Genomic DNA, 14,620 nt, shown 5'->3' with positions numbered 1-14,620 from the left:
TATGTAGACAGAGTACATATATATTATCTAAAGAGTGTACGAGCCAAGGCTGTACATTTTGCTCACTCAGGCTTTCTTAGTTTTATAAGCGTGGCGATTTTCTAAATAATTGAAGTTACGCCCTAAGACGTCACACTTAGGCTCTCATCAACTGTTACATTGCATTCATTCGTTACATAGCAATTAACATTTTATTATTTCGCTTATATTCTATTGTTGTACGCGAGTGGTTAATATAGATTGAAACAAAAATCTTCTATTATTTAAGGCACCTCGATAGCCCTCGTACCGTACAGTGTTTTACAGATAATTTAGTTTTTAACCCTAAGAATGTGTTTATGATTAAAAGTCTAGTTACCTGCTTGCGATAACAAGTGGGAACACAATTTACGCCTTTACGAGACATTTGGCGTTCTCTGTGTGACAATAAATTATACATATGTATTATTAATTAAATTACTTCTAGTCATAATACGTTTTCTTGTTTGTTTGTATTTTTGTACTTTGAAAAAATTGTACAGGAAAATAATTTTCAAAACAAAAGTCAAGTCTACCAAATTTATTACCAAAAATATTCAATTTATTACCGAATACATACGTATCATAAACATTGTGGCCTCAAATTCAGTCTCAAATTATAAATATAAAAATTAAACACACAAAAAAAACACAATGACGATTCTGACGCATTTTACAATTCTCGTAAAGAAATTATTTACTAAGACAACTTTACTAGTTAAAAACATTAAAACCCAAAATTTACGGACTTTTACGGATTAACTTTTGACATCCGATACACGGCTAAAAACAGTTACTATACAGAAATCCTAACGCGGAGATTTCTAAGATGTTAGATATCTGTAGTGTGAAATTTATTACGATTTGTCAAGTCCATAATTAGTTTTGCGTACATTTGCACCTGTTTCAATTTATTGTTATAAAATTAAACAAAACTGTATGGAATACTTGCTCCAAGTGTTCAAAAACCGTGTTATAGGAGATTACTCCTACAACGCGATTTCTTATAACACGGCCGGGTCCAACGTTATAGAGAATTACTGTACATTCTAAAATCAGTGAATAATCTGGCGTCAAATTTTCCATATTCTAATTAGGTATACCAATTCGATATTTTTTAACTGATTTAATTTTTTTTTTATTATTAAAGCGTCATAGATAAGAAATATCACCTACGATCCTAAAATATAACAAAATGGGCGCAGATATATGTCCGATGGGAAAATTAAAAATAACGTGATAAAAAAAATTGTTAATTGCCATCAGAATCGTCAATATAAAAGTAATCTTAAACTAAATGCAACAATTCATTAACAAACCTACGGATATGCAACGACGTCAAAAATTCACTAATTTATATATATATTTTTTAATATGGAGAAAATCATTGGTAGGCACGCAAAAAGTTCGCGGAATGTTGCCAGTTTCTCTTAAATTTAAAAATAATGGTAGTTTTCGTTGATATATCGATTTGCCTTGGCTAGCATGTAGAGAATTAAAAAAAATAAACGTAACCACTAATAATAATCAAAACTAATTCAGTGTAAACTCCATGTAACGTCCCGATCTAACGACGAACCCTATAAAGCGTCGAAATCAATTGGCTTTCGTAGGTTTAGCTTGTCTTCCATACAATGATACACTCTTTACGTACATAGCATTACACCCACTCTCAATAACGACATTACTTGCGTAATAAAATACTTTTTAAATTGTTTAAATTAGTAAAAAACCGCGCAGTTGTGTACTTTCGTTTGTCGCTTTATTATCCTAGACCGCAATAAACTTGACTGTCGGCATCATGCATACGAACTATCTAAGAAATTATTTTGTTTACAAATTGGAATTGATTGCACGTGAAGACTGTGGTTGACCATGACTAATAAGTAGGAGTCATGGATTATCTATATCATATACATAGTTACTCACCTACTTCCAAACTGTCGAATCTGAGGCTAAAACTTCTGTTAATATGCTGCATGCAGTAATTTTTTAATCTAAAGCCTACGAAGTAGTGATACAGCACTTTTTGGACATGCTGGATTTTGTACCAATTCTACGAATGATAAGGTTGAAACAGAACCTGAGTTTGATAGCGACGACGACTTTCCATTAACCAAGTGGATTCAACACTTCAACATGGCAGGAAATATGATAACTCTTCAAACCTACATTGAAATAGACTGCCTGCTTACAACGGCAACTCTTCAAACCTACATCGAAGTAGACTGCCTGCTTACAACGACAACTCTTCAAACCTACATCGAAGTAGACTGCCAGCTTACAACGGCAACTCTTTAAACCTACATCGAAGTAGACTGCCTGCTTACAACGACAACTCTTCAAACCTACATCGAAATAGACTGCCTCCTTACAACGGCAACTCTTCAAACCTACATCGAAGTAGACTGCCTGCTTACAACGACAACTCTTCAAACCTACATCGAAGTAGACTGCCTGCTTACAACGGCAACTCTTCAAACCTACATCGAAGTAGACTGCCTGCTTACAACGACAACTCTTCAAACCTGCATCGAAGTAGAATGCCTGCTTACAACGGCAACTCTTCAAACCTACATCGAAGTAGACTGCCTGCTTACAACGACAACTCTTCAAACCTGCATCGAAGTACAATGCCTGCTTACAAAGGCAACTCTTCAAACCTACATCGAAGTAGACTGCCTGTTTACAACGGCAACTCTTCAAACCTACATCGAAGTAGACTGCCTGCTTACAACGGCAACTCTTCAAACCTACATCGAAGTAGACTGCCTGCTTACAACGGCAACTCTTCAAACCTACATCGAAGTAGACTGCCTGCTTACAAAGGCAACTCTTCAAACCTACATCGAAGTAGACTGCCTGCTTACAAAGGCAACTCTTCAAACCTACATCGAAGTAGACTGCCTGCTAACAACGGCAACCCTTCAAACCTACATCGAAGTAGACTGCCTGCTTACAACGGCAACTTTTCAAACCTACATCGAAGTAGACTGCCTGCTTACAAAGGCAACTCTTCAAACCTACATCGAAGTAGACTGCCTGCTTACAAAGGCAACTCTTCAAACCTACATCGAAGTAGACTGCCTGCTAACAACGGCAACCCTTCAAACCTACATCGAAGTAGACTGCCTGCTTACAAAGGCAACTCTTCAAACCTACATCGAAGTAGACTGCCTGCTTACAAAGGCAACTCTTCAAACCTACATCGAAGTAGACTGCCTGCTAACAACGGCAACCCTTCAAACCTACATCGAAGTAGACTGCCTGCTTACAACGGCAACTTTTCAAACCTACATCGAAGTAGACTGCCTGCTTACAAAGGCAACTCTTCAAACCTACATCGAAGTAGACTGCCTGCTTACAAAGGCAACTCTTCAAACCTACATCGAAGTAGACTGCCTGCTTACAACGGCAACTCTTCAAACCTACATCGAAGCAGAATGCCTGCTACCAAAGGCAACTCTTCAAACCTACATCGAAGTAGACTGCCTGCTTACAACGGCAACTCTTCAAACCTACATCGAAGAAGACTGCCAGCTTACAACGGCAACTCTTCAAACCTACATCGAAGTAGACTGCCTGCTTACAACGGCTTCACTTCCAGACAAAGAAATTTTTGATTCAGTGAGAAACACTGAGGATCAAGAACAAGGAGACGAAGATGAGACGGATGAGCCCGATCCTCCGCCGAACATTAAAGAAGCTCTGGTAGCAGCTAAATTGCCTCAATATCCATCCTGCTTCAGCCAAAGACAGACAAAAATAACAGACTACACGCAATATCATTCAATTAAGATTATTTTTATAAACCTATTAACAGTCTGAAACTCTGAAATAAACTTTTCCTTTTTGAATTCTGATTTTTCTTCTCCCCATTTAACGACCATTCTCTATAACGCCATAAAATGTGCAGTCCTGTCAGTATCGTTATATAGAGTTTACACTTGTATTTATCTTAATTGTTCTATGTTTAATTCGCATTAATAAATTTTCATTCATTATAATAAACAAGTATTTAACACCTAATCAAACGATATTTCAGAAACTAAATTACTAACATTTGCCCTGTGGAATACTGTGAGGTATGGAAGTAATTTTTTGAAATTAATAATATTACGCATAAATTCTGTAATTTCTTTTATAAATCATAGCGAAAGAAATAAAAATTAATAACTATACAATTTTCTACTATGTGCGTATACGCATCTCAATGCAGTCACTAATAATTTAAATTTTATTTAATACCGTCATCACACTAAGAAAACTGTAATCTAAATTAATATTAAAAGTTAGAAGATTTGTATTTTGTAAATGTATGTTTCTATATTTATTTTGAAATAGACAAAGTCATGTACGCAAGAGTGCGTATACGCACGTCAATGTTAAAAAACTACGTACGTATCTATCTATCACATACTAGATTAACTAAAAATTAAATTTACGCTTACTACTCGACGGCGTAGACGAAAAATTACAACTGAAGGTTAAATCCTCGTTAAAATAATCAGAAATCGACATCGGATCCCTCTGATTCTCTTTATCACCGGAGACACACTTCTTCTGTTCATAAAACTCCTCCTCTTTGAACCCACTGTCCACCCGAGCCCAGTTGACATTCGATATCTCCTTCAAAGCCTTCTTGGAAATCGTCAATTCCGAAGGCTTTATCGCACTCTCGTAATAACTCGACGCGTAAAACGTGTTCTCATTGAAGCCGCTGTCAATTCTTTTAAAGCTCGATTCGCCGACCACGGTCTGGTTTTCATTCAAAAATTTAAGATCCACAGATGCAAAATCAATCTTTCTCTCCATACTGAGCGGGATGTCAAAGTTCTCGAAGGACATATTCAGCGGGCTTAGTGCGGAATCGCGAATTTTGCTAATCTCGTGGGCGACGTTAGTCCGTCTTTTCCCCTTTATCGGTGTTTCGTCGAAATTATTAAGTTTTGTGGAAGACTGAATTTCTCGGGTGTCTTGGAACTGTCTCGTATCTTCTATAGACCACATTTGCTTTGTATCTGCTATACTGGTTTCCGATCCTGTTAAAAAAGTACAGGAATTTATAAAGGTATTTTTATTTGTGGTAAAGTGGCTTCAGTGTGCGACTCTCATCCCTGAGGTCGCGCATTTAATGCTCGAACGGTGAAGGAAAACATCGTGACGAAACCGGCTTGCCTTAGACCCAAAAAGTCGACGGTGTGTCAGGCACAGAAGGCTGATCACCTACTTACCTATTCAATTTACAATCGATCATGAAACAGATACAGAAATCTGAGGCCCAGACCTAAAAGGTTGTAGCGCCATTGCTTTATTTTTTATATATATTGTATTAGAAAGCACCAATAAACTTAAGAAAACAGTAGTTATAACGCCATTTTATCTTGTGAAATTTAAGAAAACAGTAGTTATAACGCCATTTTACCATGTGAAATTTAAGAAAACAGTAGTTATAACGCCATTTTATCTTGTGAAATTTAAGAAAACAGTAGTTATAACGCCATTTTATCTTGTGAAATTTAAGAAAACAGTAGTTATAACGCCATTTTACCATGTGAAATTTAAGAAAACAGTAGTTATAACGCCATTTTATCTTGTGAAATTTAAGAAAACAGTAGTTATAACGCCATTTTATCTTGTGAAATTTAAGAAAACAGTAGTTATAACGCCATTTTATCTTGTGAAATTTAAGAAAACAGTAGTTATAACGCCATTTTACCATGTGAAATTTAAGAAAACAGTAGTTATAACGCCATTTTATCTTGTGAAATTTAAGAAAACAGTAGTTATAACGCCATTTTATCTTGTGAAATTTAAGAAAACAGTAGTTATAACGCCATTTTACCTTGTGAAATTTAAGAAAACAGTAGTTATAACGCCATTTTACCTTGTGAAATTTAAGAAAACAGTAGTTATAACGCCATTTTACCTTGTGAACTTTAAGAAAACAGTAGTTATAACGCCATTTTACCTTGTGAAATTTAAGAAAACAGTAGTTATAACGCCATTTTACCTTGTGAACTTTAAGAAAACAGTAGTTATAACGCCATTTTACCTTGTGTCATATTATGTGATCCGTCAACACTCATGTCCATACTGAAGTCAAGTTTTTGTACCGACCGACTTCTATTGAGATTCGTCATACTGGAACTTCGCTTTGGCATATATTTCGGGGATTCCTTGAGCAAGGCGCTTCTCCCATTATTCGGGGTACAAAAACATCTTCCTTTAGTCTCAAACTTTGTATGGACACAGTCGAGACAAGTTGCCATGGCCTCGGGTGATATTAATTTCTTCTGAAAAAAAAAATTAATAGAATATTAACACACTTAAATAAATTTAAAAAGGTCTCTTTAGGATTTAGTCTCATAAAAAAAACATAAAACAATATATTGATTCCATTATTTTTTTAATATAGTACAGGGACAAACGGCCAGAAAGCTCGTCTGATGTTGTGATATCGCCGCCCACGGACACTGCTAGAAGGCTCACAAATGCGTTGTCGGCCTATTAAGACGCTTAAAAACCACCAGTTGTGGACCGACGGACGTAGAGGTGAACAGGAATTTCGTATTCTGCCTCGACGACCGATGACGTAACACGGTTAAAAGAAATTGGAAATTTCCCCGCCTCCAGATTATTGACCAAGACATAATTTTATTTTCACGGCATTAAAATCAAAAGCAGATACATACAATTATCTCTCTGCCTCTATATTACATTTATATGTATATAAATTTAACAAAATTATCTCTCTGCCTCTATATTACATTAACTTAGCTTACAAAATTTTTTCTCTACCTCTATATTACATTTAATATACAACAATAAAAAATGATAATAGGACAGCTAAAGCGAGCTTAAAAAATTCTAAATGACTGAAAAATTGTAATCAGTTGTTTTTATATGAATCGCATTACCTATAATTTATAAAAAAATATATTGATTCCATTATTTTTTTAATATAGTACAGGGACAAACGGCCAGAAAGCTCGTCTGATGTTGTGATATCGCCGCCCACGGACAGTGCTAAAAGGCTCACAAATGCGTTGTCGGCCTATTAAGACGCTTAAAAACCACCAGTTGTGGACCGACGGACGTAGAGGTGAACAGGAATTTCGTATTCTGCCTCGACGACCGATGACATAACACGGTTAAAAGAAATTGGAAATTTCCCCGCCTCCAGATTATTGACCAAGACATAATTTTATTTTCACGGCATTCAAATCAAAAGCAGATACATACAATTATCACTCTACCTCTATATTACATTTATATGTATATAAATTTAACAAAATTATCTCTCTGCCTCTATATTACATTTATATGTATATAAATTTAACAAAATTATCTCTCTGCCTCTATATTACATTTATATGTATATAAATTTAACAAAATTATCTCTCTGCCTCTATATTACATATATATGTATATAAATTTAACAAAATTATCTCTCTGCCTCTATATTACATTTATTAAACAACAATAAAAAAATGATAATAGGACAGCTTAAGCGAGCTTAAAAAATTCAAAATGACTGAAAAATTGTAATCAGTTGTTTTTATATGAATCGCATTACCTATAATTTATCTAATTTTAGTGTATTTTTTATAGGGATGCATCGATACGCCTTTTTGCCGATACCGATTACAATGTTTAGTGAATTAAAATTAAATTAATTTAAAATATAATACGTAATGAGCTACTTATCTATATTAATTAAGTCAATTAACCTTTGGCAGAGCTTTTACATGTCTGTTTATACATATTTATTATTTGTATTTCATTTTATTTTAATTATAGTTGCCTGTTATTTAGAGTTTTTTTTTTTGTTAGTTAATTATGCATTTCTTGCACCTTACCCTCTGTAAGTGTTTCTTTATTTTATTGTCCCATATTAGGGTTGCCTGGAAGAAATCGCTTGTTAGCGATAAGGCCGCCTGTTGCCTAATGACTTATGTAACCTACTTACTTTTTCTTTTTTTTGTTTGTATAATTATGTATATTGTAACGAAGTATAAATAAATAAATATCTCAAGTTTTTATTTTTAAATATAAACAGTCACACACTTTGAATAAGATTAAAGGTTAAGTTATTAAAATTAAGATTAATAATCAAATAAATGTTAATAATTAAAATTAACATCGATAAGATTTTTTATTTTATTTAATTTGGTATCGAAAACATACTACGCGCAAAATGGAACACGCGAGGACAAAGCTGATGAGAGGGACAACAAACTGAATAAAATTCCCCGGGATTCCCCGGGCGTATATAGTCTGTGCCTCATTTGACAATTAGATTAGAACAAGATGCAAGTTTACATCACTTTAAAGCGCGAAATTTTGAAAAGTATCGCTGTATCGGCAAACCCTAGTATCGCCGATGTATCGGAATCGTATGAATCCCAAATTTTTTATATAAAACAATTCCGATTTTGTTTTTCTCCATATTTTTCTACTGTATGACGAGGTATTTAATTTTGTATAGCACAGGTGTCTGATCCGATGTAAAGTAATAACGCCACTCATGGAAACTAAATCAGTCCAGAAAGCTCGCGAGTGCTATGCCGGACAAAATTATTAACAATACTAAGACATTATATAAGCTTCTATATCCTTCAAAACACTAATATAATACAGCGTTAGAAGGACAACACCCACATGTCAGATGTTAAAAAAACCCTCCAAAAACATATATCTCTATAAATGTTTCTTAAAAAAATATTTATTACAAAAATATACAAAAATTTACCTCTTCATCACCAGCTTCAACCGGTGATATAGATAGCGATGATGATGAATTCTCATTTCGTTTGGGTGTCGCAAATTGTATCGGACTAACACAAAGTTCAAAATCACCAATGTTCAATATCTTGTTTTTATACGGCTTGTGGGATTTCGCCTGCAATGGCGTTCCGAATGTTCGCTTCATTCCCTTTGACACGAGGTTATTGCTCTGAAAAAGTTTTTATTTAAATGAGATAACGCCTCTTTAAATATTAACTTCGACCTGACTCCCGTATGTCAAAAATGTATTGAATTTTGACATACAGAAGTTATAGTCTCATTCTCGTAATCTTACTCTAAGGGCACGTTTAAATATGCCGCAAAGTGCCGCGCGGTTGCAGCGCGTCTGCAGCACTGCGGCCGCGTTACTTTGTAAATCTATGTAAATAAACAACGCGCGGTTGCAGCGCTACACCCGCACTGCGCCCACGCATCAGTTCATCGGTCAACTAGTGCTGCGCGCACGTACTTTTACGTACAAGTCTAAACATGAACAAAAATCAGGTTTAAGAATTTATCGATGAGGTTTAAAGTCGTCCAGCAATATGGGTTCGAGGCCCGAAAAGCTGTACTTTATAAAAATTAAAAAGAAAAAGGCACGGCAAGAAATAGGCAATATTTTTTTTGAGAATTTAACAAACAAAACAAGCAAGTGAAAAAAATGAAGCATGTAAGTATATTTTTAACACAATTACTTTATATTTTCATTACTTGTCACGACAATTCTGGTCTACCAAAGTAAATCCTTTTTTGTTTCGAAATTCTTCGTCAGAGTCCATCGTTTTCGGTCAATGATGATTTAAAAAAAATACTTTCGTTGTAGGCTTACTCAACAACAAAGCTGCGATTAGCATTTCTTAATGAAGCCCCATCTCGTGCCACTATTTACAATTGTTTTAACGAGTTGAAGCATGGACGTAGCAATCTCCATGATGATTCGCGTGAGGGACGTCCTTTAACAGCGACTATTGAAGATAACATCAGTGCTGTGCGACGCATGACAGAGGAAGATCACTCCTTTATCTTCCTTCTTGCTATCAGCAGATACGGGCAAGCCTAAACATTGGTACTAGTCAAGTTCAAAAAATATTACACGAAAATTTTGGCGTCAGGAAGCTTTGTATATGGTACCCCATACTTTAACCGAAGACCAAAAACACCTTCGCATGGACTGGTGTCGCCAAATGTTAGATAAGTTCAACGGCGGCGACTCAAATACTGTATTTGACATCGTCACAGATGATGAAAGCTGGTTATATTGCTACGAACCCGAAACAAAAAGACAAACAGCTCAGTGGGTGTTACCTATCGAGCATAGGCCAACTAAGGTAAAGAAAGGAAAAAAGATGATTGCCTCCTTCTTTGGTCGGAAAGGTTATTTCGTGACAGTTGTGCTAGAAGATTGAAGGACAGTTACTGTAGACTGGTATGTCAATCGCTGTTTGCCTGTTGTCTTGGAAAAAAATCGACAGCATCGCCCTCGAAGTAGGATCCTCCTTCACCACGAGAATGCTTCAGCGCACTCCGCAAAACGGACTGTAGAATATTTGACTATGACATGTGTCGAGATAATGACTCATCCGCCATACAGTCCTGACCTGGCGCCCTGTGACTTTCATTTAATTCCAAGAACTAAAGATACAATGTGAGGTATTCGCTTTACGAGTCCTGAAGATGCGGTGAAATCGTACGAAAATGCCATAGAAGATACCCCTAAGGAAGAATGGACCCACTGCTTTTCTCAGCGGTTCCATCAAATGCGACGATGTGTAGAGAGGAACGGAGATTACTTCGAGAAACTTTCGACATTAAGCCGTTTTTCATGTTATAAACATTTTCACTATTACCTAGGTATTAAGTCGCTCTGTTTGTAGAATTTATACTTAGACAAAAGATTTGAAATCTAAAAAAACGGTGGTGAAAAACTTCATAATACTGTAAATGGTTTTATTTACAATATTTTAAAATCGTATCAATTAAAAATCTATAGAACTTTGATGGCTCAATAGCCACAGGGCGCTACATATTACAAAAACATAAAATTTTTAATATTTAGTTTCATTTCGGAAAAGCAAACAATCAATAGCAAATCAAAATGTTCCATGTTGGTATGAAGCTTAGTAGTACTTAAGAAGTTAATGGGGGCAGATAGTTTACCATTAAGGCAATATAAGGTCTGACTGCAAATACCCTTTACCTGCCTGTTATATATAAAACTACTGCACCAATTTTGACTTGGACTGTAGGTATTTCTTTAAGATCAAAAAAAGGACCTGGAATTGACTTCTAGCTTTCGAGAAATTCGTGGACGAACAAAGACACCATATATAACATATACGGAGTTGATGACTCAAATATAATTCCAATAAAACAACTAATAACCTCCTTTTTTGAAGTAGCTTCAAAATATTTGACATTAGTTGGAACTCACCAAATCAGGGCTGACCTCCACAGGAATATGTTCTTCGTAACTTGTCAGAGGTATCTTATCATCTTGGCTCTCATCATCAGTCTGTTCCGAGTCATAATGTTGATCACTATAATCATGCTGTGTGAAGACAGTATGTACGTAAATCGATCCATTTGCGGTTCTCTCACATTCGTCGAACAATGCTTCTTCCTGAAATTAAAAAAAAAATCATAATTCTCTAAAGACAGCCCGGGACTAGTACTGGTTGAAATGGAAAAAAAACATTTCAAATATGAATAAAGTGTCAATTGTTTAACAGAGATATGTGTAACATAACACAAGACCAGTTTCTCGATTATCACTCTTAAAAAAAGTGTGTGTTCACATCATCTTCCACTAAACAAAATGATTAATAAATTAGGCTAGAAATTAATTACGTATTAGTCTTAAATTAAGCTGGGTTAGTCACAGTTGTCTCGTTCAAGACAATTCATTAAAAAAAATCCCTTTAAACATTGAAATTACGATAATATTTTAATTATCCTTTAAAACACAATTTTCTACTTTAAATTGTACTGTTTTTTAATTATATGTAAAATTAAAAGTGCTTAAATTACCTGTGAAAATGTGCAGAAAGATTGCAAGATCTTTTCAATTTCCGGGGGTAATATTGGTGGAAAAGTTAACATTGTTTGTGTTGAACCTGAAACCACAATAATAACATTTACCATGAACTGAGCCCATAGCCCTATACCATGGAAACATGGTGTCAGCGGAACATTTATGTCGCAATATTTGTTGCCACCTGGAGCCTCATTGTTTCAATATTTAACATGCATTCAATTTCCTAACTTCAGGTTGTTTAGGCTTGGTTCGTAATCAGCTTATATACTAATATTGCTAGACTTGTGTTTGCTTGAACAGGTTAATCTCAGAATAGACTGGATCTAAATGAAGAATAATTTTTCTGGCAGCAGTGATGGCCTAACCACTAGTGTGCGACTCTCATCACTGAGGGGCTAGGTTCGATTTCAACTATTCACCAATATTCTTTCTGAGTCCTAAATCTATTCAATTACCAATTCAAAAAGGTTAGTCATAGTCTCATGCCAGTGTATGTTACAGGACATTAATATATATACAAAATGAAAGTTTTGGTTAACATAATGTCCTTTACAATATTTTTGACATTCATAACTCATAATTTACCAACATACTCATACACATAATGTACTCTTTAAGTCTATCTATACCTACACTTTCTTTTAGCCATACCTACACAATGTTTTTGTTCAAATTTGTAAAGAATTACAGCATTATTTTACATTCAATTAAATAATGTTACATAGAGTTTAATATAAAATGTAAAATTGCCAAATTATTTCAAAAAATCAAACTTATGATTTTTAGTTTTTTATTATTATTAGGAGATTTTAGTATTGCAGATAAAATATAAACCATACATTGTTTTCTGTCCACCAGGATGTCAAATAAATTACCAACTTGTCTACCAACCATAATATTGAACATAACAAAATTGTGGATACTATAAAGGTAAATAGTTAAACAAATTTATAAAGCAGTTTTTTACTACATGTAGTTAAATGAAATTTCTGCCTATAAATAATCACAATTGTTTCACAAATATAAATATGACAGCACATTGATACATATGAAATAAACAGTAACTTACTATTTTCACTTTGTGGCTTGTTGGGGCTACATTTACGTGAATTTGAAGTCTTGGATATAAGTGATTGCTGTTTTTTAGCAGGCTCCATTGGACTTGGCACAATAAGTTCTTGGGAAAAAAATCTAAAATTATTAAGAAAATATTATAAATTATTAATACAAAACTTTTTACTTATTCAAGCTAATAAACTTAATTTGTTTTTAATTGGTGTTGCTTCTGTACTAAGAAGAAAATAAGAAAGATAACTTTTTATGTTAGTTCTACTTTTTTAACAAATAAAAAAAATATTTACTCATGTTTGCTCAGCTAAACTCTATGGAAAACAAAGTTTTGTATACTAGTTAAATTAAACAATTATTCTCATCAATTATTAAAACCCTACCACCGCTGTTGTATTAAAGTTGTGTGTTGAGTTGATACAATTTCAATCTACGAATCAAAATCTCTAAAAATATTCAACATGTCCTTGATGAAGCAATGTAATTCCTTTATACATACATTATGCATGTTTGTGAATGTTCAAAGTTAACAAGCATGGTTAAGAATACTTCTCTAAGAACAAGCCATGAAACTAAGTTTTTTTTGTATTTTATTATGATTTTTTGTGATTTACAAAAACTATTAGTGGAATACGAAATTCTGTAAATTCATATTTGTGAAATATAATATTATAGAACATATTAAAATTTGTTTAAAAGAAACAATACTTCTGTTAAAATTTCTAACAATACTAACAGATTTCATATAATCCAATATTTTGCGAAGTTGAAGTTGATTGGGTTGAGAATTCACAAGTACCATTTTAAGTCTAAAACTTATTTGTAGAAAAAAGTTTGAACAAATAAATTTTTGATAAGAATGTCAAACCCATACTTCTCTGTAGCTTCTTCAGCAATTTTCTCCAGAGCTGGATCTGGGGATGCCTCATATTGACTATTGCATACTATTATTTCCGCCGGTGTTAGAGTACAAGCTTCTTCTATATCCCATCTAAATGTACCTTTCGATTTACTTTTATATATTTTGCACATACCAGGGCTGTAAATACATATACAAACGCTTATTAATTTGTTTTTTGAGCAAGTTTTTCAGAGGTTTTAAAACATCAAACCATTTAACTTACCTGCTTAACGGTTGATGTAGCCTTTCCACAAGCACTTTGTCGAAGGGATTTCGAATTTTGTTCTGTTTCTGGGGTGTTAATTTATTACTTAAAGTGTTTGACTCCTCATTTTTATTTTCACTCATTTCTAATCGATCACTCTACGTATAGGCGTCGAAGTATGTAAAAAAAATATTTTGTTTCTCAGTATTATTTAAATTTTCTGTTTGTACTGAAAAGTCAAGTGTGAAGTTTGCAAATAGCCAAACTTAAAATAGCCAATGATGATTCCGCACTTAGCCACAGATTTTCTAGCCGCAGAACCCGTAAGAATTCTGTTACCAACCTAACCAAGTTAAATCAAATCGAGTTGTTTTATGAAATTATATAAATTAAATGAATTACTCGATGAACGACACACCTAATTTTATAATTTCATGGTATTAAAACAGTTGAAATAAAAAAATTCGAATGTGATTTAATACATTTATCTCCATGGAAAAGCACGACTTGAATCGACTATTGATAATTGAAGTATTGAATGTCTTCTTATACCCACACACATAATTCGAGCAAAATTAATGCTTTGACAGAACTAAACAGGATG

At 34.1% G+C, this 14,620-nt stretch overlaps 1 protein-coding gene across 3 annotated transcripts; it reads right to left on the bottom strand.

Moving 5' to 3' along the window:
• Nucleotides 1–618: 618 nt before the first annotated feature.
• Nucleotides 619–14,250, bottom strand: LOC123708503. Of its 3 annotated transcripts, XR_006753614.1 has the most exons (9): nucleotides 14,035–14,250; nucleotides 13,785–13,949; nucleotides 12,912–13,033; nucleotides 11,836–11,921; nucleotides 11,240–11,428; nucleotides 8,774–8,977; nucleotides 6,074–6,314; nucleotides 2,232–5,060; nucleotides 619–2,186 (listed from the first exon to the last, which is right to left on the bottom strand). XR_006753614.1 is itself a non-coding variant. In XM_045659253.1 (8 exons), the coding sequence occupies exons 1-8, from the start codon at nucleotides 14,157–14,159 to the stop codon at nucleotides 4,447–4,449; spliced, it is 1,746 nt and encodes a 581-aa protein (XP_045515209.1). In that variant the 5' UTR covers nucleotides 14,160–14,250; the 3' UTR covers nucleotides 619–4,446. The 3 variants fall into 3 exon arrangements, 2 of the variants coding, with proteins under 2 accessions (XP_045515209.1, XP_045515210.1); XM_045659253.1 differs by having other exon boundaries at nucleotides 619–5,060; XM_045659254.1 differs by having other exon boundaries at nucleotides 619–5,060; nucleotides 6,074–6,311.
• Nucleotides 14,251–14,620: the final 370 nt, after the last annotated feature.

This window comes from Pieris brassicae, chromosome 4 (genome assembly GCF_905147105.1).
Source record: "Pieris brassicae chromosome 4, ilPieBrab1.1, whole genome shotgun sequence".
Lineage (NCBI taxonomy): Eukaryota > Metazoa > Arthropoda > Insecta > Lepidoptera > Pieridae > Pieris > Pieris brassicae.
This window is presented reverse-complemented; position numbering and strand designations above follow the sequence as displayed.

Coding starts and splice junctions, on each gene's coding strand:
- LOC123708503 (XM_045659253.1), bottom strand. CDS start 14,159: ATGAGTGAAAATAAAAATGAGGAGTCAAACACTTTAAGTAATAAATTA. Junction 11,922..12,911: donor CAAGCCACAAAGTGAAAATA/GTAAGTTACTGT, acceptor TTGTGGTTTCAG/GTTCAACACAAACAATGTTA. Junction 11,429..11,835: donor CTTTCTGCACATTTTCACAG/GTAATTTAAGCA, acceptor TTTTAATTTCAG/GAAGAAGCATTGTTCGACGA.